Consider the following 23,111-nt stretch of genomic DNA (forward strand, 5'->3'; position numbering starts at 1 on the left):
TGTGCCACCGCATGTCACCACCAAAGCTGTTTCACTCACTGACGGTGACACTGTTGTGCCACCACATGTCACCATCACAGCCACCCCGTGGCACCACCACAGCAGTGTGACCCAGTGACACTGCTGCCACAGTAGCGTGCCGCAGTGGCACTGACGCCGCTGTTCCGCCCCGTTATCGCCACCGCCGTGTCACCCCGGTGTCACCCTCGGCAAGGTCCATCAAGCCCCCTGTTGTGACCACGCCCATTCCCACACTCCTGGGCGTGGTCACCGCTGGCCCCGCCCCGCGCCCTTCCCGGCTCCCGTCCGGCCGCGGCCATGGCGGAGCCCGGCGGGAGCAGCTCGGTCACCGTCAGCGATGTCCAGCAGCTGGTGCGGCGCAAGGATGAGATCGAGGCGCAGATCAAGGCCTGCTACGAGCTGCTGGAGGGGGTCAGTGCCCGGGCAGGGCCGGGGAGCGCCGTGCGGGCCTGGCCTCCTCCCAACCGCTGTCTCTTCTTTCACAGCAAAAGGGCGTCGGGATGCACGAGCCGCTGGTGGACGCCGAGGGTTTTCCCCGCTCAGACATCGACCTGTACCAAGTGCGCACCGCCCGGCACAACATCATCTGTGAGCGGGGAGCGGGAAGCGGGCGGGGGGCCTTTCCCGGGGCCGGGCCGGGCCCGCATTCCCCGGGATGAGCCAGCGAAACCGGGGCGTGCGGGAAACCCGGCCTGTGCTCGGGGTGGGTGGCTGCCGGCCTCTGCCCGGGGACAGACACCGCGGAACAGCGGTGACACCGCTTGGTTCTCTCAAATCCCTATCTCGTTCTTTGTAATTCCTCAAAACCGGAGCCCAGGGCTGTGCTGAGCTTGTTACCTAGTGGTTCCGCTCAGTGCTCGGAGCTGCCGCCTGGGCTGAGTCAGTAAAATGTTTTTGTCCACATGTTGCTGCTGTGGAGCCATTTGGGATCTGTGAAATACAACAAAGCTCTTCTGTGGTGTTTGTAGAATAAAATTTGGGTAGGAAACAGCTTGGCATTTGTTTCATCCCAGGCTTTCCCAGAGCACTGACTGTCAGGATGGGTTTTTTTCTTCATGCAGAACAGTAGGTGTCTTGATGGGAAGAAGACTTGAGCTGCTCACTGAGTTCTAGGGGATCATGGGCCTCCCAGCCCTGCTGCCTTTGCATGTTTACCAAAATTCGTAGGGTGGTTTTCTCTGTGTCTGACTTTTACTGATAAGCATCTGCCGGGCTGGCACCAGGCCCCAGCACATAGACCAGCAGAAGTTCTTGCTGAGATCAGAGACAGCCAGGGCACTGCTCTGCACTGCTCCAGAGGGGAGCAGGTGCTGAGAGCACTTTGGGGGAGCCCTCTCCAGCTCTCTGTGCTCATATTGTCACCCACAGGTTTGCAGAATGATCACAAGGCCCTGATGAAGGAGGTGGAGGAAGCTCTGCACAAGCTGCACGCCCGGGAGAAGGAGAAACACGCCAAGGATGAGGCAGAGGCCTTGGCCGAGGCCATGAGCCAGAACCAGAGCCTGCCCCAGCCCTTTGCCAAAGTGAATGCTGTGACCCCAGGCTCTCCTGCCAGTGTTTCGGTACGTTGGGGACAGCTCATGGGGAAGGCTTTGTCTGGAGCCAGACAGCTCTTGGCTTCCTCTGTCTCTTGTTAATGAGTGGGAATAAGCTGTGGGGTTTATTAGGGTGTCAGCTCCTCTCTTTTGTCACGCTGGGATGTCCTGTGAATGGGCTGGTCATTGTGCAGGGATGAGATGGGTGTTCTCTGAGCTGTATTGTGGCACCACACAGCTCCCACACCTCACTGACCATTCCAGCCTCAGTATTTCTTTTCCCATTAAACAGAACAGAGGAATGAGCACTTACCTCTCCCTATGGACATGGAGAGGCTGTAGTGATGTTCACTTCCCTAGGTGTGAGAAGTGTCAGAACAAATCTCTTTCCATGTGGCGGGGTGAAGGGTGATGCTCCTGTGTTATTACCTGTGATATTACCTGTCTTTGGAGAACGCAGATGCTCATCTCTCTTCTACCCCCATCCAGGGACTTCAAGTTGATGATGAGATTGTGGAATTTGGATCTGTCAATGTAAACAACTTCCAGAACCTGCAGAACATCGCCACGGTGGTGCAGCACAGCGAGGGGGTGAGCTCTCTTCTGCTGTGACTGCATTCTCTTGCCTGTCTCTGTTAGCCACAGCTTTTTCTATGGAACTTGGGTGTCTGGAATCATCATTTCCATGTCAGAAACAGCATCAAATTCAGTCTGTGCTGTTGGAGCCCTTTTCTCTCACAGCATCAAGCTATTTGTTCATGAATGGAAGAGCTGAGAGGTGTGTGCTCTTTGCTGTGAGCATCATGTTGGTTGTTCTCCCTGGGGACTCCCTGCAGCAGCACTGCTGTGCCATCCTTGTGGACTGGCCAGAGAAGCTGCCACAACCATTAAGTGCTTTGTGGTGGAAGTGAGGGATATCCTGGAGATGACTTCACACAAAACACTCTCTTCTTTCAGTTATAGCCACAGGAGTGGGAATGGACACTGCAGAACAGCTCCTTGGGCTTAATGTTCTTCTGGTGCTTCAGCAAAAGGAGGAAGAAGAGAGTTTACTTGGTGATGGAAAATATGAAATATTTTGGTTTATTTTTTATTTTTTCCTCTCTTTCAGAGACCCCTGAGTGTGACTGTGATCCGTGGTGGCAGAAGGGTGCACGTGGGACTGACTCCAAAGCGCTGGGCTGGGAAAGGCCTCCTGGGGTGAGCTGCTGTTTCACTTGCTGGAAGGGAAGAAGCTTTTACCAGCTCAGGGCATGTTTCCTGGGCAGGCCCAACCCTGGGCTGTGTCACTGTCCACTGTGACAGACCTCACTGGTGGCCACCAGGGAGCTGGAGGCTGTTGGTTTTGCACAGGGATACAGGGAGTTGAGTTCCATGAAATGTGAGCACAGGGACAGGCAGGTTTGTCTGGTGGAGGAGGGTTGTGGTGGGTCTGATCCATCCCATGTCAGATCTTCTGGACCTGTTTGAGAAAGGAAATTTAATATTCTACCTTTTTTTTTTCAGCTGCAATATAATTCCCTTACAAAGATGACCATGGCTTGGAGAACAATAAAGCTGAAGCTTGTGCCTGCTTTCTGGACTCTGATCTGGTTTGAAAACTTCCCTACATGTTGTTGCTGTGACCTCTGGTGCCTGAATGGTTCTGGCAGAGCAGGGCCTGCCTGCAGTTCAGAATTGCACTGGTTGTCAGGAGAATGTGCAGAGCTGCAAGATGTGGCTTCTCATCTCTTCCACCTTGTATCAGTTTAGAATAAGGCTCTAGAAAGACCCAAACCTCACTTGAAACAGGCTCCAAAGAGCTTGAAATGCTCTTATTTGGTGATAACAGAACATTCCTTTTTTCTCCCCATTAAAACTCCTCACTAAACATCATGTAATATATGCTAAAAAGTCCTAGAGCACTTTTTGATGCCTTTCATAGTAGATGACAGGCAAGAGGTATGCAAGTTTGATACTTCCATCTTCCCCACATTGCCACAACTTTTAAAGTCACTGAACATACTGAAAGAATTTTTGGAATGCCCAGATATTTTAAGACAATGAGGTAAGGAGTAGGGGTTATCATTCTACTTCGGATAATTTCTAGTAGTTCATGTAGTCATGATAAAAGCACTCCTAATCTGGCTTCTCTCTCTTTTTTCTTTTAATTTTTAAAAAATTTGTTTATTTGTGGGAGTTGGTTTTGGGGTGTTTTCCTGGTTCCAGCCAGGACAGGGTTTACCTTTTTCTGCCTCCCAGTCTTCTCTCCATCCTGCTGCAGGAGCAGTGGGGGGAGTGAGTGAGTGGCATGTGGTCTGGGGTGTTTTCAGTGGGAACAGTAAATTGGGGAATACCATTCCTAAACCACATAAACTGTTTGAGGGGATTCTGGGGATGACTGGTTTGTGTGAAGCTGATTTCTAGTTGAACTTCAAAATATTCTCCCAAAACAATAAAACCAAGTATTGCCTCTCTCTGTTCTCATAGAAGTCATTATTTGGGGCAGCCTCTCTGGGTCGGGGAGATAATGGGAGCTGATAACAAACCTTTCTGCTCCCAGCAGGGCGTGAGGCTCTTTCTGGGCAGAAGGAAAAGCAAATCGAGTTTAGAAATTATTAGTATTTGAGCTCAACCGCAAGGCTGAGGTCAACAGCTGGGAGCGCATGGAGCTGATTATCCGCAGGGGTAAAGTAAGAGCTTGGGAGTGGATCCGCTGTGCAAGTAAGAGCTTGGGATTCCTGGGAGTGGATCCGCTGTGCAAGTGCCATCCTGGCAGAGAGCTGGGGACCGTGGGGACGGCGCTGCCTCTCACCGGCAGCCGATGGGGATGAAGAGGGTTCCCTGCTCTCTCCCGGCGTTTCCCGGTGCAGTCGGTGGCGCAGCCGGTGTTGCCGGTGCGGCCGTTGCCTGGGAACGGCGGTCGCACAAGAGACGCGGGGGTCACTGTGTCGGTGAGCGGGGGGACCCCGGGAGAGTCTCCGGGGGGTTGTCTCGGCACAGTAGGAGGCACCGAAGCCTGGAGGGGGCTTGGGAACGGCTCGGTGTGAGCCCGGTGAGACCCGTGCGACCGCGGCCGTTCCCGAGCTCCCGTCTCGCCTGCCGGGGCCCAGGGAGGGTGTTTCCCAGGGCCTCTTTCCCCTTCCGTTAAAGTTTTCTGTGCACAAGGTGTTGGCTCAAATCCAGGCCCGTGAAGCCGGAGATGAACCAGCTGCCGCCCGGGAGCAGCTCTGTGCTTACAGGGACTGGGACAAAACCCCATCCAAAGGGAAATTTCCATGTCCGGCGCGGTGTGCGGCAGACAAGGGAGGGAGCCGGCGCTCGGCTGGAATAACCGCAGCTGTACTGGGTTTGCTTCTGCTCAGTGTGGGAGTGTCACTGGAGCCGAGAAGGGGCTCTGGGACACAGTTCCCAGCTTCACAGGTGCCCTTTCCTCCTGCTGTGCCCAGTTCCAGGTCGTTGTGCAGCCAGAGCTGGGAGGGTGTGTGTGGGGAAGTATTTCAGAGCCTCTCCACACCCCAGCTCCCTGGAAGGAGGGTGAAGGTGGATGGATGGTCCATGAGAAGTTACACAGGAGTGACTCACTGAGGGAAGAGCAGGACTAAGGAGAGAGCCCAAGGAGATGTCCCAGGACAGTCAGCCGGCTCAGGAGATGGATGTGCAGCCTGAGGAGGTGAGGGCTGTGCCATGGGAAGTCCTGCCTCAGACAGGGTCTGGGGCAGATCCTGATGGAAACAGAGCCCCTGGGATGTGAGACGTGCTGGGGTTCATTCCCAGTAGCCACAGGGCAGTCCCATCCAGACCAGACCAGGAACCAGCATCTACCATAACCTCTCTCCCTTTTCAAGGATCTCCTTGCTGCTGCCAGGAAGAAGGAAGGAGCATCAGAGGAGGGACCATTGTGTCCACCATCATCTCCTTTAGGTATGAGATCCCAGACACCCTGCCCAGCACCTGGGCTGGGAGCCAGGTCACCCTGGGGAAGGCACTGCTGGGACATTATGCCTGGAGGGCTCTGGGCCCCCTGAACCACCCCCAGCACTGAGTCCAAGGGAGCCATTTCCAGCCCTCTCTCAGGCTACAGGGAGAAGCACACACTGCATAAAGGCTTTGCCAGCTTGGTGTGGGCAGCCACACCAGGGATGCTGTTCCAGAAGAAGAGGGAGAGCAGCCTTCACCCCCTTGTGAGTACCAGTGAGCACAGTGCCACTGGGATGTGCCACATGGCACCTGGCACACCTGCCCTGCTCTTTTCCATCACACCACAGACCTTGTGTGGCTTTTTTGTCCTGGCTGCTGAGAGCCAGGAGCTGCCTCTTCCCTGCAGAACTTGTCCTGGGTGTTTGGCTACAACAGCAGCCTGGCTGTGCACAGCCTGATAGACGGGGAGGACCGGGTGCTCCTGTACGTCTCCTCCCACACAGTGGTCATCCACGATATCCTGAGGAGCAAGCAGTACCACCTGCAGGTCTGGCACACAGCTGAGCTTCTCCTGAACCCCCTCCCTCCATCTTTTTCTGGTGCCATGTGCTCAGGGGGCACCTACAACCAGGAGCAGCCCATACCAAATGTATGGACAGAACAGCCCCAGGTTTGCAGCCTCCAAGGCACTTTGCTGCTTCCCTCCCCCAGGGCCACACGAATGTCATCTCTTGCCTGTGTGTGAGTGAAGACAAACGCTGGGTTGCGACTGCTGACCAAGGGCCAGATGCTCTCATCATTGTGTGGGACTCCTACTCCGGGTAAGCTCCCAGGAGCCTCCTCTTTGGAAACCCCCTATGTGCAGTAAATCACTCAGGACTGGCTCCAGCCTCAGCTGAGAGTGAAATGGGAGAACACAGGGACAGGTTAAAAAGCAGCAAAGGAACTAAAACCAAACTGAGACCTTCATTGTATCACCCACACCCATGAGACACTGAGATGAGGCTGAGCTCCCCCAGACTAAATACATCACATCTCCATGCTGTAGGATCTTCTTAAAAGATCCCTGGTGATATGTTTCCCAGCACCATTTACTTGGAAGGAAGGGATGGAGGGGACACTGAGGATCAGCCTGCAGCAGCAATGGTGTTCGCAGCCTCCCTCCCTCCATCCCTCCTTCCACACAGAACAAGGTGGGTGGGTTGTGACACAGATTTTGCCAAATGGCTGCCTTGAACCCCCTGTGCTGCCAGGAGCACCCACGAGGTCTCTGCTCCATAGGGTTCCTGTGCGCACCATCTTCGAGAGTCATCCGGAGGACGGGGTCTGTGTCATTGACATTTCCCAGGATGCGAAGTATTTGGTGACCATTAGTGCTGGCACAGTGCAGGTGAAGAGAATATCTCCTCTTTCATAGCTTTCCAGGATAGAGACCTGGAAGTTATTTGCAGTGTAGCACAGGAGAGGTGGGAATTCAGATGGGGAGAGCAGGAGAGAGGGGGAGCAGGTTTGGAGAGTGATGGCTGGTTTTTGCTGAGCCATTAGAAGACAGACTTTGGTTTCATAAAAGTGAATGCTGCAGAGTTGAGAAAATGCATCTTCATTTGGGATAAAATCTTCTGACTTCATCACTTTCATCAAAGCAATTTCTAGCATTATTTCCTGAAATCAAGCTTTCTGCTGCTAGGCCATGCTGGGTTTTACTGTGCTCCAGTCTTTTAGGCCACACCATCCCCTGCAGTGGGTGGGGAATGGGTTTCACCTGGCCCCCAACCTCCCAGAAAGCCACAGGTGTTTCTTGGATTTTTCTTCTCTTCCAGAAAGTTTGTGTTTGGAGGTGGACTTGGCCCACAGAGAAACCACTGTGCAGCACAGAGCTGAGGCCTGAGTTTGGGTATCAGGTGAATGACCATGGCTGAGGGGGCAGACTGGGCTGGACTGGGCAGCTCCATCCCCACCTGCTCCCCCCTGGTACCCCCATGCCCCCATCCAGCACGGGGCTGCTGGTAGATGCCAGCTGGGGAGGGAAGGTAGGATCACACCCCATCTCTGGGGCATCCTGATGTAGCAGAGCATCCCAGAGGGTTATCCCTGTTCCTCTGATGCCTGACAGACAAGGGGTGTCCTCTCTTTTCAGTTCAGTGCAGCTGGTGAGGTGGTTTTGGATAAAAGCAGTTGTTTTGCATGGAAGAATAAGCAGAAAGCATTGCTCAGCTTGGCACTAATGCGACTCTCACCTTTGAATTTCAGGATTATGTAATTTTTAACCCTCAGAATCCCCATGAGTTTGTCAGCAACAGCAAAACCCAGGTGATATTTTACCTGTGGGTAAGTAGGGACATGGGAACTTGTGTTTCTGGTGCCAGAAAGGAGGTGGCGGGGGCTCTGGGGCTAGGTGTCTGTCCACAATTGGGGTCACAGTTTGCTTTGCAGATCTGTCCCTGCCCTCGTCCCCATCACCCTTCCCTGCTCCCTGCCCTTGCTGGATCCCAAAATGGCCTGGCCAGAGTTTCGCCCTCCCTCCACTCCCACTGGTCAATCCCAGCTGAGGCAGAGATGTTCTTCACCTCTCCCACTCCTGCTTTCCCATGGACCTTGTGTAATTCAGCAGCTTTTGGAAGAGAAGCAGGTGGAAGGAGGGGATGTTTTGTGCCCTCTGGAAGATCTTGCAGCCTTTCTGCCCCAGGAGCCCTGCTTTGTCACCACAGTGTGGGGGCAGTGCCCAGATGGTAGGGAGGGGACAAGCTGGCGCTGCAGAGCTCTGTTCCAAAATCATTGTCCTGGATGTTTTCTCTGCTTTCCCCAGGATGATTCTGGCTTGCAGTACGGAACACCATTCCTGAGCAACCAGGTGAGCACAGGGGGGCACAGCATGTCACCCTCTTTGGCTTTCCTCCTCTCTCTCCAAGCTTCTTCTCCTGGGGCTCTTGTCTCTTGTCCTGCCATGGGGCAGGGAGGGAATGTCATGAGGATCAAGCAGAAACCTTTCTGCTTGAGGAGGGTAGAGCCAGCTCTGGGATGAAAACACAGGCTGGCTGCTGTCTCCACAGACCTTCAAGTGCCTGGTGGGACAGTTCAGCCAGTCGGTTTTCCATTTTAACAACACCCAAGCTCTGACGGCCACCTCGGCCGGGAAGCTGGTGCTGTGGGACATGGACAATCCCCGCACTCTCCCTGAGGAACTGCCGGCCAAACCTCACGGAATAACAGTCTCCAAAGTGGTGTCAATGCAGGAGGAGAGTCTTACCGTGCTCCAGGTGGTGGAGAGGTAACAGGGCAGCCCTTTCAGTAGCTGTAGATATAGTCCTCGTGTACCTCATCGGTAGGAGTGGCAGAGATAATGTTGGAGTTTTAAGTCACTTGGCAGCATGAAAGGACCAGGGAAACTCATGCAGGAAAGAGGTGCTGCTTTATGAGTAATTTTCCTGCAATGGATTTTGCTGGGGGCGGAAATAAGGTTGGAAAGTCGTGGTGATGCGATGCCAGTTCTGCTGGGGTAGCTCAGACAGTGGCTCAGCCTCCTGGTCGCTACCGGCAGAGGGAGCAGACAGCCACCAAACGCCGCGACAGCCTTGGGGACACGGTAGGGACACGGCAGGGTCATAGCAGAGCCGCTGGTTTCTGTAGAGCCCTGGCTTTCTCCTGCACATCTGTGCAGGGCTCTGCTCATGTGCTTGTGCAGACAAATGGGGAGGAGATTTGCTTCTGCCCAAGCATACTCTCCGAGAAATATTTGGGAGTTGTCAGTCAGTGTGGTGGTTAATAACTTCCCCTTCCTTGCAGCTGTGTAGTCACAGGTGATGTGAAAGGGCAGGTTAAATTCTACGACGGGCAGCTGCGGATCCTCGCCATCTACAGCCACGAGAAAGTGGGTCCCATCCAGTCCATCTCCTTCTCCACAACCCTTCGTGATCCTCCCAATGACTCCCCAGAGAGCAGCCAGCCCTTCCTCACCAGGTGAGTGTCTCTTTACAAACACAGCTCTTTTCCTGTGTTTATCTTGCAGCTGAAAGCTGGGAAGATGGTCCATGAAAGCTTTGGAGGTGGTGAGAGCTGCTCCATGAGCTTCTGCCTGGTCTGGAGCAGGTTTCAACCCTGTGCCCAGGCTTCTGGGCAGGACAGGGAGGGACTGTGGGTGGGCTTCAGCACATCCCAAATTCTGAGCTCAAGGTGATGTCTAGGTGCAGACACAGCGTTAGTGCAGGCACAGTGATGATCAGCTTCTCTGTCACGTACCCAGTGCACCAGGCAGTGCTAATGCTGAGCCTCCAGCTCTCACTGGGCCCCTTAATCCCCTCCTTAAACCCCTCCCAGGCATGGCTATATCCAGTTGGATTTTATCATGGCTTGGCAAGCTAATCAGGGCCATGGCACCAGCGCAGGGTTGTACCACACCGACTGGTCACCAGCCCCTCTCTGTGGTATAGCCTGCCTGAGGATTTATGGGGAGTCTGCAGGCCAGATGAAGCTGTTGTGTGGCTCCATCCAGCCTGCAAACCATATGTCTGTCACTCCTGCTCAGGCTTTCCTGGCAACGTCTGTGCTTAGCCACACGTGTTTTCCAAAGAACCATGTGGGACAGATTCTTCTCCAGCCTGGAGCAGTGCCCAGGGGGGTGGTTTGGTTTCCCTGTTGGTCTCTGTTGTCTCATCCTTCTTCCTTGGTTACTGCTGCAGCTCCTGCCACTTGCAGCTGTTCTGGGCAGCACAAAAGGCAGAAAACCAAAGGGAATACCTGAACTCCCAGAGACTGGTGGGATTAGGAATGGCTGAAGAGCCCAGCTAAGGCATGCAAGAGGTGCAGAGTCCATCAGTGCCTGGGCCACATGTGCATAAACTGATGGCTGTGATGGAACAGCTGGCAAAGAGGCTGTGCTTCCCTGCTCAGGCAGCCATGTCTGTCTGTGCAGCTCCTAGACTCAGCCTGGAGAAGGCTCCAAGGAGACCTTATGGCACCTTCCAGTGCCTCAAGGGCTCTGAAACAGCTGGAGAGGGACTTTGGACAAGGGTATGGAGTGACAGGACAATAGAATGGCTTAAAATTGACAGAGGGCAGGGTTAGATGTGATATAGGAAGAAATTCCTCACTGTGAGGGTGGTGACATCCTGGCACAGGTTGCACAGAAAAGCTCTGGATGCCCCATCCCTGCAATTGCTCAAGACCAGGTTGGACAGGGCTTGGAGTAACTTGGTCTAGTGGAAAGTGTTGAAACAAAATGATCTTTAAGGTCCCTTCCTACCCAAACCAGTCTGGGATTTCTGTGTTATCCTCTGTTGCCCTTCTTACAAAATCCAGACTCTCAGTCCTCAGGCAGACTGAAAGTATACATGTTTGTGCTGTAATGTGAATAATTATCCAGCTGTCTGCTTCACACATAACCAGTCACATGGTAAGACCTCTGCGCTGTGCTGGTCAGCGTGGCCGAGTGAGCAGACAGGGGCTGAAACTGCCCTCTGCCCTTGGCCATGGCAGCATGGTCAACGTGGAGCCACTGACAGTGGTGGCATGGAGACAAGTGAAAAGACCATTCAGAGTATCTTCAATTGCTCATTTGTCCATCTCACGCACCAGTGACTTGCAAATGGCAGGAGCTCCCCAGATGTCATTCATCTTCTGGCTTGCCCAGCCAAGTAGAAAATGGAACTGGCTCCAATGTCTTCCCAGGGCCATTTCCCAGGTCATGAATACAAAGTGCCACTTGCCTTCCAGGTCAAGGAGTGTTTGCATATTGCATATCATGAAATATAAAAGATTGTCCAACTAACCTGCCAAAAGGAGACTGATGGGTACTATGGTTTGGAGGGACATGAGCCAGTTAGTCAGATTCATCAAATTCTGTTTCTCTCACACTAAACAGGAACTTCATCCTTTCAACCTCTGATGCAAACATGTTCCATGTTGCAACTGACAACACAATCTTAGAAAGAATCACAAAAGAGGCAAAGAAAGCTGTGCCTGCCATCGCCTGTCACCCAAAGGAGCCATATGTGGCTGCAGGGAGTCACTGTGGGCTGCTGAAGGTGTGGGACTACAAGGAGACCAAGTACCTCGTTAGCAGGATATTCACTGAGGCCGGCATCCAGTGCTTATCCTATGATCCTGAAGGTATCCCAGCCCTATGACTTCCCCATGTGCCAAGCACTGGCCTTCCTGGGAAGCGTGATGGTGTTGTGAGAGTTTTTTCTGGTCTGCTCTCCAGGTTATTCTCTGGCTGCTGGTTTTACTGATGGAAGCGTTTACATCCTTGATGCAATTTCCCTTCAGTCCATCTGTGACAAATTCCAGTTCTCGCAAGGTCCCGTGACTCACATCAGCTTCTCTCACGATTCCAAGTACCTCGCAACTGCTGTAAGCTTGTTTTTTCCGCTTGGTGATTTACGTGCGCTGCTCGTGGTGCAGCTTTTGGAGGGACTGGGAATTGCTGGCTATGTTGGGAGGCACAGAGTGAGCAGAGCAGAGGGCTGTCCCTCCCCTGGGGCTTGGTGACTCTGAAATGCAGAGTGAGCAGGGCAAAGGGCTGTTCCTCCCCTGGGGCTTCCTGACTCCGAAATGCTTTTCCTGGCTTGAAGAGTCATTCTGTAAAAACGTCACCAGTCACAGCGGCTCCACAGACCCGCTGCTGGCAGAGTCCCGTCCCTAACTTTAGTGACAAGTCTTAGCTCTGCATCCATCTGTAGAAGAGGCTGGAGCAGGGATTTCCTCCTGGCTGGTGCTCTGTGAGAGGGCTGCTCCCTCAATCCCAGGTCTCGATATAGAAGTGTTGAGGCAGCGTTGGAGCAGTTTGGCTCAGAGGTTGTAGCAACTGGTGATGATCTGTACAAGGAAAAAGATTTCCCTTTCCTGCACGTGTGCCAGGAAGCATCTTCCTTATGATTTCTGGGAAATCACAGAACTTGGTTTACTGCCTTTTTCTACATGAGCATGGCAGGGAATGGCTCAGATGCTCCAGCCAGCTTGAGGATTTCTGTGGTGCTGCTCTTGAGAGCAGCTGCCCAAATCTGTCACGCCCAGTGCTTTATCCTGGCTGTGACTAAACATCCTGGTGGGTCTCCAGAACTGTAAGGGCCAGGCTGAGCCTTGAGGGGACACACCAAGTAACCCACTGCCAGCCAGGGAATATGTGTGGGGACTGTGGCTCATTGACCTTTGTGCTGTTACTCCAGGATGAAAAATATTCAGTGACTGTTTACAAGAGTAGAGTTCTGCAGAATGGGAGCAGAAGCTGGGAACACCTGGCAGGGCTGGAGTCCCACTACAAACCCATCCGGAGCATCCTCTTTGGGGTCCAGTCAGACAGCAACGAGCCCAGGCTCCTGAGCCTCGGGGAGGACCGGCAGCTGGTGGGTTGATGCAAAAGTTTAAAGGACAGTGAAGATTTGTGGTTAAATGGGTGGGGCTGGGCAAGGGCATCAAAGGATATTTGGTTCCATGGCTCCCAACCCTCTCCCCACCAGCTCCATTGCTGGGGGTTGTTTCTCAGCCTGGTCTCAGGGCTGAGGCTCTCCTATTGTGGCTTCTCCAGGGGATGCAAATCCAGTGAATCCACAAGGTCCAGGGTGCTGGCAGACCTCAAGGGAGTTGCTGTGTTTCCTTGTATTCCCTCCAGGTTGAATATGACCTGAAGAGCAGCATCAAGGACCACTTGGTGGTCACACAGAGGAACAGGCTAGAGCAGGATGCAGTACCCCTGTGCTTGTCCTGGCACCCACAGCTCAGCACCGAGTCCTTCTTCCTCACTGCCAACAACTGCTACAAAATGAAGCTGTACAACACAACAACCAAAGTGTGCAGGTAGAGGATTGATTCAAGCCTGCCATTGCCTGGCAGCCTCCTCCTAACTCTGTGTTCTCCCTGGTCTAATGATCTCCATACTCCCACCTATGAGCATGTGATTGTTCATCTGTGATGCAGATCTTGGGATGGCTCTAGAGCCCTCAGGCCACTCCATCCTCATGCCCACTCTGCTGTTCACTAATGTGTCATTTAGTAAGGTTGTGGTTGCAGGTGGATCTTGCTCTGCTCAGCATGTTGGACTTGAGATGCAGCAGTCAGACATCAGATAAAAACACCAGAGTTCACATGAGCAAAGCATAATAATCCCTGAGCACTAAACTAATTTCTGAGCCCCAGTGTAGTCCCTTTTAGCCAGAGACCCTGTCCTCTCCTGTTCTCTCAGCCAATAGCACAAAGCCTCTGTACACCTCCCATATCTACCCATCCTTCCACACAACAGCTGTTCAGAAGGGAAAAATGTTTTGTGTGACCTAGAGTGGATAAACTTGTTGTTTGCCTTTAGAAAAACTCTTTGGGGACCAACCTATGGGTCCCCCTTGCAGAAGATACAAGTCCTCCCTAGGACAAGCTCTGCAGACCCCCAGCAATACTACCTGGTGTTCATTACAAAGGACAAGGTATGGAGCCCCAGCTGTACAAGAGCCCCCACTTGCAGAGCTGGTGGTCCCTTGGGAATTTCCTTGGAGATTAAACCATGTGTAGGCTGGTCCTGCCTGAGAGCTGAGTGAGCTGGGGAAGAGGATGTGGCACTGCCCCAGTGAGACCCCCAGCCTTCCCAGGCTCCATTTTCCCTTACAGGTGGGCTTGCAGAGTCTGCCTGTCGACGGCAACCCCCACAAGTCCTCAGCCTTCATTTGCCACCCGGATGGTGTCTCTGAGTTTGCCATCTCCCATGACGGGCGTTACATCTTTACAGCCGGGGGGGTTGACCGCACTTTTATGCAATGGAAGATCAACCTAATGTGAGTTATGGCAGGAAGGGGAAAGGAATCTTGTTACCACTTTCCACAGCTCCTTGGTCAACCCATTGGGCCCCAAGCCCAATGTGGGGTGGCAGCTGAAACAGGAGGGACACATTTTTGGGGAGGTTTTATTCCCATCTCTGTGATGTGGGAGGGATTAAGCCAGCAAACCTCACAGGGTGCCTATAAAATACTCAAATATGTACGGTGGAAATGGTGTCCCAATGGTAAGAAGGTGGGCAGAGGATTTTGTAGTCCTTGTGAGGGTCTGGCCAGTGTGACAAGAGATTGTCAGGGTTAGGCAGGGACCAGAGGAGCAGCACTGGCTGCAGGAGCACACGGGGCAGCTGCTGATACAAAAGTGTCTGCTTTCCAAATGGGATAGGAATTTGCTGGGAAATCCCCCCTGCATTGAAGACTGGATTTAGGACAAGCCACCTTAATCCTATAAAGCTTTGCTTACATGAATAAATGGGCTGCAATAAATGGGGTGGCTGGAAGAGTGGAGGCTACTTTAACAAACGAGGATCTCCAGGCTCTGGCCCAGAGCATCAGTGATGAATCCTGTCAGGTTCCTTACAGTTCCTCTGCAGGTTTTCCTCTGCCAGCTCCCTTGGCCATTGGTGCCAGACGTGCTCCCACATGGCAGGAGGGTAACACAGCAAGGGCAGGATAGATATTTTGGGGTTTTTGCACATCTATGACCAAAGCTCCTTGTTGGAATACATGTGTGGGGCAGAGGCTCTTCCCTCACAGCTGCAGGTGCCCAGTAGACACATTTATACATAGAAAGTGAGCAAGGCAGCTGTAAATGGCATGAAAACTGCCAGGCCAGCACGGAATCACTTCACACTCCAGGGGCTGGGAAGGGAGCTCAGTCCATGACAGTTAGGATAGTGTGGCATGGTCTCCCTCTGTCTGTGCTGTTTTGTTTGTTAAATCCTGAACAACACCCTCTTAGCACAGAGCACACATCCTGGTTTCTGGGAAATAACTCCATGGGAGCTGGCTTTTAGCCCTTGCTCCTATGTTTGCCTTTTGGTGTACACCTATGAAACACCACTGCCCCTTTCCTTCCTAGGACCAAGGCTTTGTGGTTAAGACATGTGCTGGTCCTGCATGGAACACTTTCTTCCAGGCACCATTCACTCTGAGGAAAGCCCAAGAGGTGCCAAGCCAGCTCACCTTCATGTGCCAGAACAAAGGAAACCTGGGTGGAAAAGCAATGGGTTTATTTATTTTCTTTTCCACTTTGTGTGGCTTAAACAGTCGGGGGTCAGGATAAGCGACATTTTAAGGAAGGCAATAGAATATAAATGATCCTTCTTTATAATGGTTGGCCAGAGTCCAGGCAACATTGAATTTCTATGTAATTTGTTTTTGGAGCGAAGTTCTTGATGAGCTAATTATCATTTTATTGCTGCTTCTGGCATCTTGTGCATCTCCACTGTGTTTAATACCCAAATAACTTAATTATGAAAAAAGCATGAAGCTTGCAAAAAAACCCCAGTGGAAGCAGCTCTACAGAGGTGTGTGTGAAAGCTGCAGCCTTGCTGCCAGGCGTGGGGTATTATGTGGCAGTGCTATGCCATGATTGCACTTCCAGGCTTGGTTTCTTTTTACATCTGCACAAGCCAAAGGGATTCTTTTGGCTCCAACTGCCTATGAAATTGAAACAAAGAGGTGGCTACTCAGGCGCTTTCAGTTTAATGCAAACTGCACCTGCGACTCCATCACCCGCCACGGTGGAGGAAGTCGGGTAATGGATTGCGCTGAGTTATTGGGGAAAAATGTGTTAGATCAAGGAACAGGGAGCTTAGGTTTGTGTGGTTTATTGCAAACACCAAGCCCCAGCTTTCTCTGCATGTTCAAAATGCTGATCTAGCTAATTCATCTCCCTCAATGTCTCTATAAGGAAGCAGAAAAGCCAAATGCCAGACACCAAGTTCAAGTCCATGGAAAAGCTCCTGGCTCCCAGCCCTGTACTCATTCCACTAAACAAGAGGACCATTCAGTAATAATTAATTCCCACACTGTGCTATTGTATGTAAAACCTGGGTATGAAATATGCTGTAGAAGTGCAGCTGAAGATAAAATAGCACAGGGTTCAAGGCAGTGCTTTTCTTTCTTGAATTCTGAGACCCAGGGATTTTATTTATTGAAAGTGTCTGTGAACAACGACTAGAAAGGGAGCCATGAAAGCTCTCCTCACATGAACCCTTCCTGTGCCTTCTTTTCTCTCCACTTCTGCCAGTGCCTTGGATGCTGCTGTTTTCCTGGGTGGGGAGGACTTGATCCCATTCTACAGTCTCCTGGATGGCGGCACAGAAGGCGAATTCTTCAGGGTAATTATGCTCACCGTGAATGCTGTCTGGCCACATCTGGTTGGAGTTTAATTTATACAAGCCTGACATTTCTTTATGTTTTGTCCAGCTCGCCTTTAACAGCAATCTCATTGACATGCCTGTTAGTAAACCCTAAAAGAAGCCTTATCTTCTGCGCCTGTTGGTAACTGAAATTTGCAGTGTTTGTTTGAATCCCTGGCAGGAACTGGAGAACTATTTTTACTATGTACAGCTGCACAGCCAAGGTTTCGATACACTGGAGAACAAACAGGTGTCAACACATATTCCCTTGGAGGAAATTCCTTCTGTGATGAGAGCAATAGGATTTTATCCATCAGAGGAAGAGGTTGGTCAGCTGTTTTTATTGTTGTTATTAAAAGAAGAAATAGCAAGAATGATTGCACTTCCCAAGTGTTCCAAGGACCAGATTCTGACCGTTGCTGTGCTGCGTGGCTCTGGGATATATTTCTTGGCTTTCAACGTATTTTATCTGGTCTGCATCAATATAGTAGTGGTCAGAATTTGGCAGCAAATTCCTCAAAAAGTTTCCTTGCTAGCAAGTTGGGCAACTGCAGGGGAAGGCTGAGCAAACCTGGAACCCGACAGCTCAGAGCTGTTCAGCAAGGCAACTTCAGGGTCAAAATTTTACAGCAGAGGGAACTGATTTAATAAGAGTGCTGCTTCTTGCCCTTTGTGTGGCTGTTTCTCCAAGGCAGCTTGCACTGTATACAAACCTCATTTGTAATGTGTAACCTGGCATGACTGAATCTGAAGCAAGGAGATTTGAATAACAGCCTCTATGCACCAGCTCTAGCCTGACACTGCACGAGGGGTTCTCCCAAGGGAAGCTGTGCATCACTGTACTCCCTCAGTCTTTCCGTGGGGGAGGTTCTGTTCATCTCTGCCGTGGCACAGGAACCCCACCAACTCCGCAAACTGAGCTGGGGCTGCTTTGCCCTGGTGTCAAGTTGAGGTGCTACCTCTTCATACTGTGTTAGATTTTTCCTTGGGTTATTACATCTTTGCCTCTTGGGGACACAGAGAACATATTCCCTTGGGAAATGTCTCTGGAAGAATAACTGATAATGCCCCACACTTCCCCAAATTAAAATATAAAAAGCATTTCAGGCATGGAAACGGAGGTGCTGAGCTGTTGTGAAACCAGGCAACCTATAATCAGTAGGACAGTAATGAATCCAGAAAGAAGGTTCATCTCTCTCTAGAGTGTTTTAATAAAAGAAAGGCAGGAGGGAGAAAAGACAGCTTGGGCTGACTAGCAAGGCTTTTGGGAATTGGTCTTTTTCTTTTGTAGTTCAGTGGGGTTGATATAAAACCTAATCCTGGATCAGCCAGAGCCGAGTGAAAAGGACTTTTCCTGCTTGGTGTGACATTCATCACAGAAAAAATATAAGGCTGAGATTTCCCTCTTCCCTGGGCTTCATTCAGTGGAAAAACTTGTGACACAAGGACAAAGGCCCAAAGCTGAATGCAAAGTCCTCCCCAGGGAGATCTTGCATCATCTTCCCTTCCTGGGGAGCAGCAGGCTTGGTACGTGTTGGCACGGGGAATTCTCCCAGTGTCTCTCTGCTGCCCGTGTATCTCCGAAGGGGCTGCGAGTACAATGAAGGCATGGAGCAGATGCTGCCTTTTGGACACACATCTGCACAGCTGCCAACTGGGCTGACTCACAGCACCAGACTTCAGGACAGCCACTGGTATCCAGCACAGCCAGTGCTTGACTGTCCAAAAGGAGAGTGAGGGATCCAGCAGTGCAGGCTGTCAGCCCCACAGAATGCATTTTGGATTTGGCTTGTGCAGAGGCAGACCCCAGACACGGGTCAGAGCAGGGGCAGATAAAATTTCTTATGCCAGCCAGGGTGTACAGCCTGGTTCTGTCTGGACCGTCATGTGTGTGCTCCCAGAGCAAGGATGGTGTGTTTACTGGTTTGTGGTTTGCCTGCCCACTGCCCCAGAGCAGACACAGCTGTGCCAAAGGTGCCGGTAACAGCTGCAGGTCACTGAGTGCCTGTCACGAGAGAGGAAATCCAAAATGACTGTGCAACCCCCGAATTTACTAATTATTGTCATGTCAGCAGGTGTGTGACTGTTGGCCATGCCCACCCTCTGCTGCTGAGTGCAGCTTCCTTCTGGGATGTGGTCATGGCACCTGTGGTACCAACACATCCGTGGTTAGGGGAGGCTGGCATTCATGGGATCAGAAACTGGCCCAATGCTCTTCAAAATAAAACGTAACCATCTGCCTTGTCTTAATCTTTAGATTGAAGAAATGATAAATGAAGTAAAATTCAGCAAGTATGCAGATACTGGAGAACTTGTGACAGAAATCAGTTTAGGGGATTTTATCAAACTTTATATAAATCATCGACCTGCACTTGGCTTGTCAATGCAAACCATACAACGAGCATTTCAGGTTCTTGGTTATGATAATGAGGAGGGAGACAAAGTTATTGACAGAGGAGACTTCCTGTCACTGCTTCAGTGCAAAGGTGAGCTATTTTGTTTCTAATATCAGCTTTACGCTAGCTAGTTCTGCCTGCAATTTCAGAACTTTTTCACTGCAGAAAAATTATTCTGGAATGATAGCCTGGTAACCACGGTAGGCATGAAGAGCCACCCGCCTTAAGATTTTAAATTGAATAATCATATGTCTTGTCCCAACTGTGCTTCTTTTACTGCTTTGGAAATCTCTGCTGCCCTGAGGTATCTTGGCTGTTAAATGATAAGTATGGATCTTGGCAAAATGTATCCTTATCCCAGGGTGCCCTTATGTGGACAGGCTCTGGAAAAGTAAAAGGGAGTCAAGAAAGGAGGGGGATGAAATTGATCAGTCCTGGGCTGAATCTGTGTAAAGGACTGAAAGAATGGGATGGTTTAGTTGAGCTGAATCAGGGAGAACACCATAAATGTGTGTGTTAATATGCTTGTGGCCAGAGCCATAGAGTGTTAATAACAAACTTCTGTTGTCTTACTTCTGGTGTAAAAGTGCAGCTGAGCATTAAAACAGGTAAAAGGAAATGCTGGTTTACTCAATGCATCACCTGGCAAGACTCCTTGCCACAATGATCCTTGGAAACCAAGGATTCAACCAGTGTGAGAAAGGTTAGCTATTTATACGGATGGTGTGAACATCCATAAATAGGTACATCAGATAGAACAGTTTCATAACAGATCTATAACCTCATGCTCCAGGGCATGAGCCAACCACTAACTGGGAACAAGTGCTATGTCCATGTTATTTCAAGATACTAAATCAAGACTTTTCTCCACCTTCCTCCTTCTCCTCTGTGTGAAAATGGCTACCTGGGCATGGTGTGTACCAGGAATTCTCCAGTGGGAATAGAAGCTCAAGCCCCTGCAACTGCAATGTAGCTTAAAGAGCTGTTTGCATCAGAATCTCTCCCTTTGAATGACATTTTTTCCCAAAATGCTATAGGGAAGAACAATTTTCCTTAGCATCAACATTTTCCTGTGTTGGCATCACATGTTTTGATTGGCAATGTGTGTATCTCTGTCTCAGAGAAGCTGGATCCTTTTTTGAACTGTCCTCTTTAGTTCATGCACTGTTTTAATTTTATTTGCTTTTAAATTTTTGTGCTCTTGACCCCATAACCCACAGGCTGGTGTTGCTCTGTTGTGTACAGGGGAGAAGATGACAGAGGACGAGCTGGCCAAGTGTCTGACCACCCTGCTGGGCACAAGACCCAGGGAAGGAGAATCTGAACCAGACACCTGGGATCCTACAGGTACAGGATAAGCATTCCACACAGCACAGAAGCAGGACTGTTTAAATTCCCAAATGGAATAATTAAAATTTCAAACCCATTTACCCTGTTAGGCTAGGAGCTGTCAAAACTGCTCAGATGGGATTGCAAAAATAGTCACAGAGCTACAGACTGTCCTTCATCCACGCAGCAATTGCAAGGGTGTAGCTAAAAATAAATGGACAATGAACTATAACTGGGACCTGACAAGATTCCATTGCTGTTTATCTGCTGGCTGGAACTGAAATTAGAAACACACAGGGAAATCCCAGTGCTAGTTTTACCCAGGCCGCAGTGCCCATTGTAACAGAGCTGTTGGTAACGACCGCATTTGTCTGCAATTTATGTCCCAGTCTGCACCAGTCTGGAACAGCAAATTATAGCATTGATTTCAGCCAAGTGGCTGTATTTAATTGCCCATTGTAATTGGAACTGCATTTTTGTACAATTCACATCCCAGTCCCCACCAGTTTGGAACAGCATCTGTTTAGGGTCACTGGCAATGGGCTGTATGCAGTGAAGGTGCTGCTCCCGAAGGGAACTGCCTGGTGCTGCAAAGCAACTTGGAAATCTCTGGATCCCTCAGGATCCTAAATCACATCAAATTGACCAAGAGTAAAAGTTGTCCCATGACTCCTCTGAGGCAGGGACCTGCTGCGAGGTGAGACACACAGATTTAACAGGTTTAATCCCTGATATAAACAAATAAAGTATCAAGCTAGTAAACAATCCCTTTGTCATGATCCCTTCGTACATCTTTAAAAACATTCCATTCACTTATTGCTGCTTATAAATTTTACTGGAAAGCCATTTTTACATTGCTTCTGTGTATTTTGTGTTGTTATTACTGCTCTCCAGGTGCAGCAGCTTTGATTGAAGAAAAAATTCCAGCAGAAATCACAGCAGAGATATTTGTTGCAAACATTCTTGGCTTACCTATTGCTGAACCAGAAAAAAAAGAACAGAAGGAAAGAGAAGAATCTTTGATCTACAAAGGCTTGGAATCATAGCTACCACAAGATTTTCTGTTTGTTCCTACCTTCCAGGATCCTCTCCTCAAATATCTTCAAAATTTATGGCTTGTGTTTATTACAAAGTAAAGGTCACATAGTTGTATTTCAGTCAAACTCTAGAACAAGTCCCCAGTTTGGCACATGCCACAGACCTGTAATTTCACACCTATGTAGGGAAACACTGTCTGGAAAGAATGAAGCAGGGGGTCACACCATCCTTGGCTGGAACCTTCCTAGATAGAAGTCATTTCAGGTGGGTTTATGCCAGATGCAGTCTATTTTCATTATGTTCAGACGCTATTCATTTGTGAAACCTGGCAGCTAAAAGAGCAATGTAAGAGTATCGTATTGATTAAATACACTGATAAATGCTTTGACAAGTTAGAATGGATTTGTAATTATAAATCAAATGGCCCTCGGTAAAGAAAGAAATGCTGTGGTATACATTAAAACCACGTTTCTCTTTTGGCCTTTAAACTGACTTTTTCTTTCTGAAAGTAGTAATTCCAATTAGCAGTGTAATACCAATGGGACGGCATCGCACTGTGTGTGTATAAACAGCATAATGAGACTGATACAAGTTGCTGTAGAAAGATCAGTGAAGTGCTGTTGAACAGCTTCCTTCTTTACATCATCCTCGGCATCAATTTGAATAATAATGTAGGCCCTTAAGAAGTGTTCCTTTCAGAAGCAATGTTTTTTAAACAGAGATCGCTGCTGTGTACTCAGAGCATCTGTGATTGTACAATTAGCACGAGCAGCAAGGTGTGCATTAGGGAGAAGTTAATGAAGGAGTCCAGCAGTACCACACCAGAGCTCGCAGGTCTGTGACAGATTTCCTGCAGAGCATCACCTCCCATGTAACTCATTTAAACTTTATGTTCGTGTACTTTCATAGATCTCTGTCAGAGCTGAGCCTCCACTGCTCAAAAGCAGCCCGGTTCCATGGATATTACTGGAATTATTTAAAACAGCTGAGAAACTTTATAACCACTGGAAAAAAAGTCAAAATCTGCTAATTATGGATTTATGCTTCCTGTTAACCAGGGGACTACATCACCCATCCCCGTGTTCAAGGTTTGTCACAGTTCAAGGGTGGGATGGGTGTCTGTCACTGCCCTGCACAAAAATAGGTATTATCTCTCTGTAAAGTGCTTTGAGGGTTTTAAAACTCCTGGATTTTAGGACTGGATTGTGCTTTGTGGTAAAATGTAATCGTGCCCTTGATGCTGCTACGCTGCGTTGGTTTATCACAGAATCACGAGAATCAGTTTGGTTGGAAAAGATCCCTCAGACCATCGAGTCCAACCCTTGGCCAGTCACCAGCTTGTCACCTCAACCATGGCACCAAGTGCCACATCCAGCCTTTCCCTAAACACCTCCAGGCTCCGTGATTACACCACCTCCCTGGGCAGCTCTAATCACCCTTTAGGAGCTTTTTAAACTTTTTAACTGTGGGGTAACTTACGGCCTGAGCACGGCGGAGGTGGGAAAAGAACGTTGACTTGAGGACTTATGCTCGCTCCAGCGAACACGGTGGGGGAAAAACAGCGCCGGGAATCCTGCAAGCCCTCAGGACTCTCCCCCGCGCGGGCTCCTTCCCGCCCGCCTCCTCCTCCGCCGGGGGCGGCTCGCTGTCCCCGCGGTGTCCCCGCGGTGTCCCCTCAGCCGCACGGAGCTCCGCTCCCCCGCGCACCCCCTCACGCCCCGGCCCCGCTTCCCGCCACCCGCCGTCCCCTCACGGCGGCCGCCCCTCCCC

At 50.3% G+C, this 23,111-nt stretch overlaps 2 protein-coding genes and 1 long non-coding RNA gene across 4 annotated transcripts; 2 read left to right on the forward strand and 1 right to left on the reverse strand.

The window, feature by feature from the left end:
* The first annotated feature begins 269 nt into the window (after window positions 1-269).
* On the forward strand, window positions 270-4,012 carry PSMD9 (proteasome 26S subunit, non-ATPase 9). Its single transcript, XM_085075512.1, has 6 exons — window positions 270-432; window positions 507-609; window positions 1,390-1,583; window positions 2,046-2,147; window positions 2,668-2,756; window positions 3,063-4,012. Exons 1-6 carry the CDS (start codon window positions 319-321, stop codon window positions 3,088-3,090), a joined length of 630 nt encoding a protein of 209 aa, XP_084931638.1. The 5' UTR covers window positions 270-318; the 3' UTR covers window positions 3,091-4,012.
* On the reverse strand, window positions 2,144-23,076 carry LOC146430157 (uncharacterized). Its single transcript, XR_014855276.1, has 3 exons — window positions 22,821-23,076; window positions 2,442-3,018; window positions 2,144-2,410 (listed from the first exon to the last, which is right to left on the reverse strand). It is a non-coding gene; the product is annotated as an uncharacterized LOC146430157 (long non-coding RNA).
* CFAP251 (cilia and flagella associated protein 251) lies at window positions 4,401-21,829 on the forward strand. Of its 2 annotated transcripts, none has more exons than XM_085075507.1 (23): window positions 4,401-4,489; window positions 5,058-5,208; window positions 5,384-5,459; window positions 5,613-5,719; window positions 5,863-6,003; window positions 6,168-6,277; window positions 6,738-6,846; window positions 7,277-7,357; window positions 7,707-7,784; window positions 8,263-8,307; window positions 8,507-8,724; window positions 9,240-9,413; window positions 11,314-11,561; window positions 11,656-11,804; window positions 12,620-12,796; window positions 13,063-13,247; window positions 13,753-13,867; window positions 14,049-14,212; window positions 16,467-16,557; window positions 16,760-16,903; window positions 18,836-19,064; window positions 20,220-20,321; window positions 21,198-21,829. In XM_085075507.1, the coding sequence occupies exons 2-23, from the start codon at window positions 5,158-5,160 to the stop codon at window positions 21,347-21,349; spliced, it is 2,946 nt and encodes a 981-aa protein (XP_084931633.1). In that variant the 5' UTR covers window positions 4,401-4,489; window positions 5,058-5,157; the 3' UTR covers window positions 21,350-21,829. The 2 variants fall into 2 exon arrangements, with proteins under 2 accessions (XP_084931633.1, XP_084931632.1); XM_085075506.1 differs by having other exon boundaries at window positions 4,451-4,489; window positions 4,985-5,208.
* Window positions 23,077-23,111: the final 35 nt, after the last annotated feature.

The sequence above is a fragment of the Lichenostomus cassidix genome, chromosome 15 (genome assembly GCF_008360975.1).
Source record: "Lichenostomus cassidix isolate B80296 chromosome 15, HeHo_3.0, whole genome shotgun sequence".
Lineage (NCBI taxonomy): Eukaryota > Metazoa > Chordata > Aves > Passeriformes > Meliphagidae > Lichenostomus > Lichenostomus cassidix.

Coding starts and splice junctions, on each gene's coding strand:
- PSMD9 (XM_085075512.1), top strand. CDS start 319: ATGGCGGAGCCCGGCGGGAGCAGCTCGGTCACCGTCAGCGATGTCCAG. Junction 2,148..2,667: donor TGGTGCAGCACAGCGAGGGG/GTGAGCTCTCTT, acceptor CCTCTCTTTCAG/AGACCCCTGAGTGTGACTGT. Junction 2,757..3,062: donor GCTGGGAAAGGCCTCCTGGG/GTGAGCTGCTGT, acceptor TTTTTTTTTCAG/CTGCAATATAATTCCCTTAC.
- CFAP251 (XM_085075507.1), top strand. CDS start 5,158: ATGTCCCAGGACAGTCAGCCGGCTCAGGAGATGGATGTGCAGCCTGAG. Junction 8,725..9,239: donor GTGCTCCAGGTGGTGGAGAG/GTAACAGGGCAG, acceptor CCTTCCTTGCAG/CTGTGTAGTCACAGGTGATG. Junction 12,797..13,062: donor TCGGGGAGGACCGGCAGCTG/GTGGGTTGATGC, acceptor TATTCCCTCCAG/GTTGAATATGACCTGAAGAG.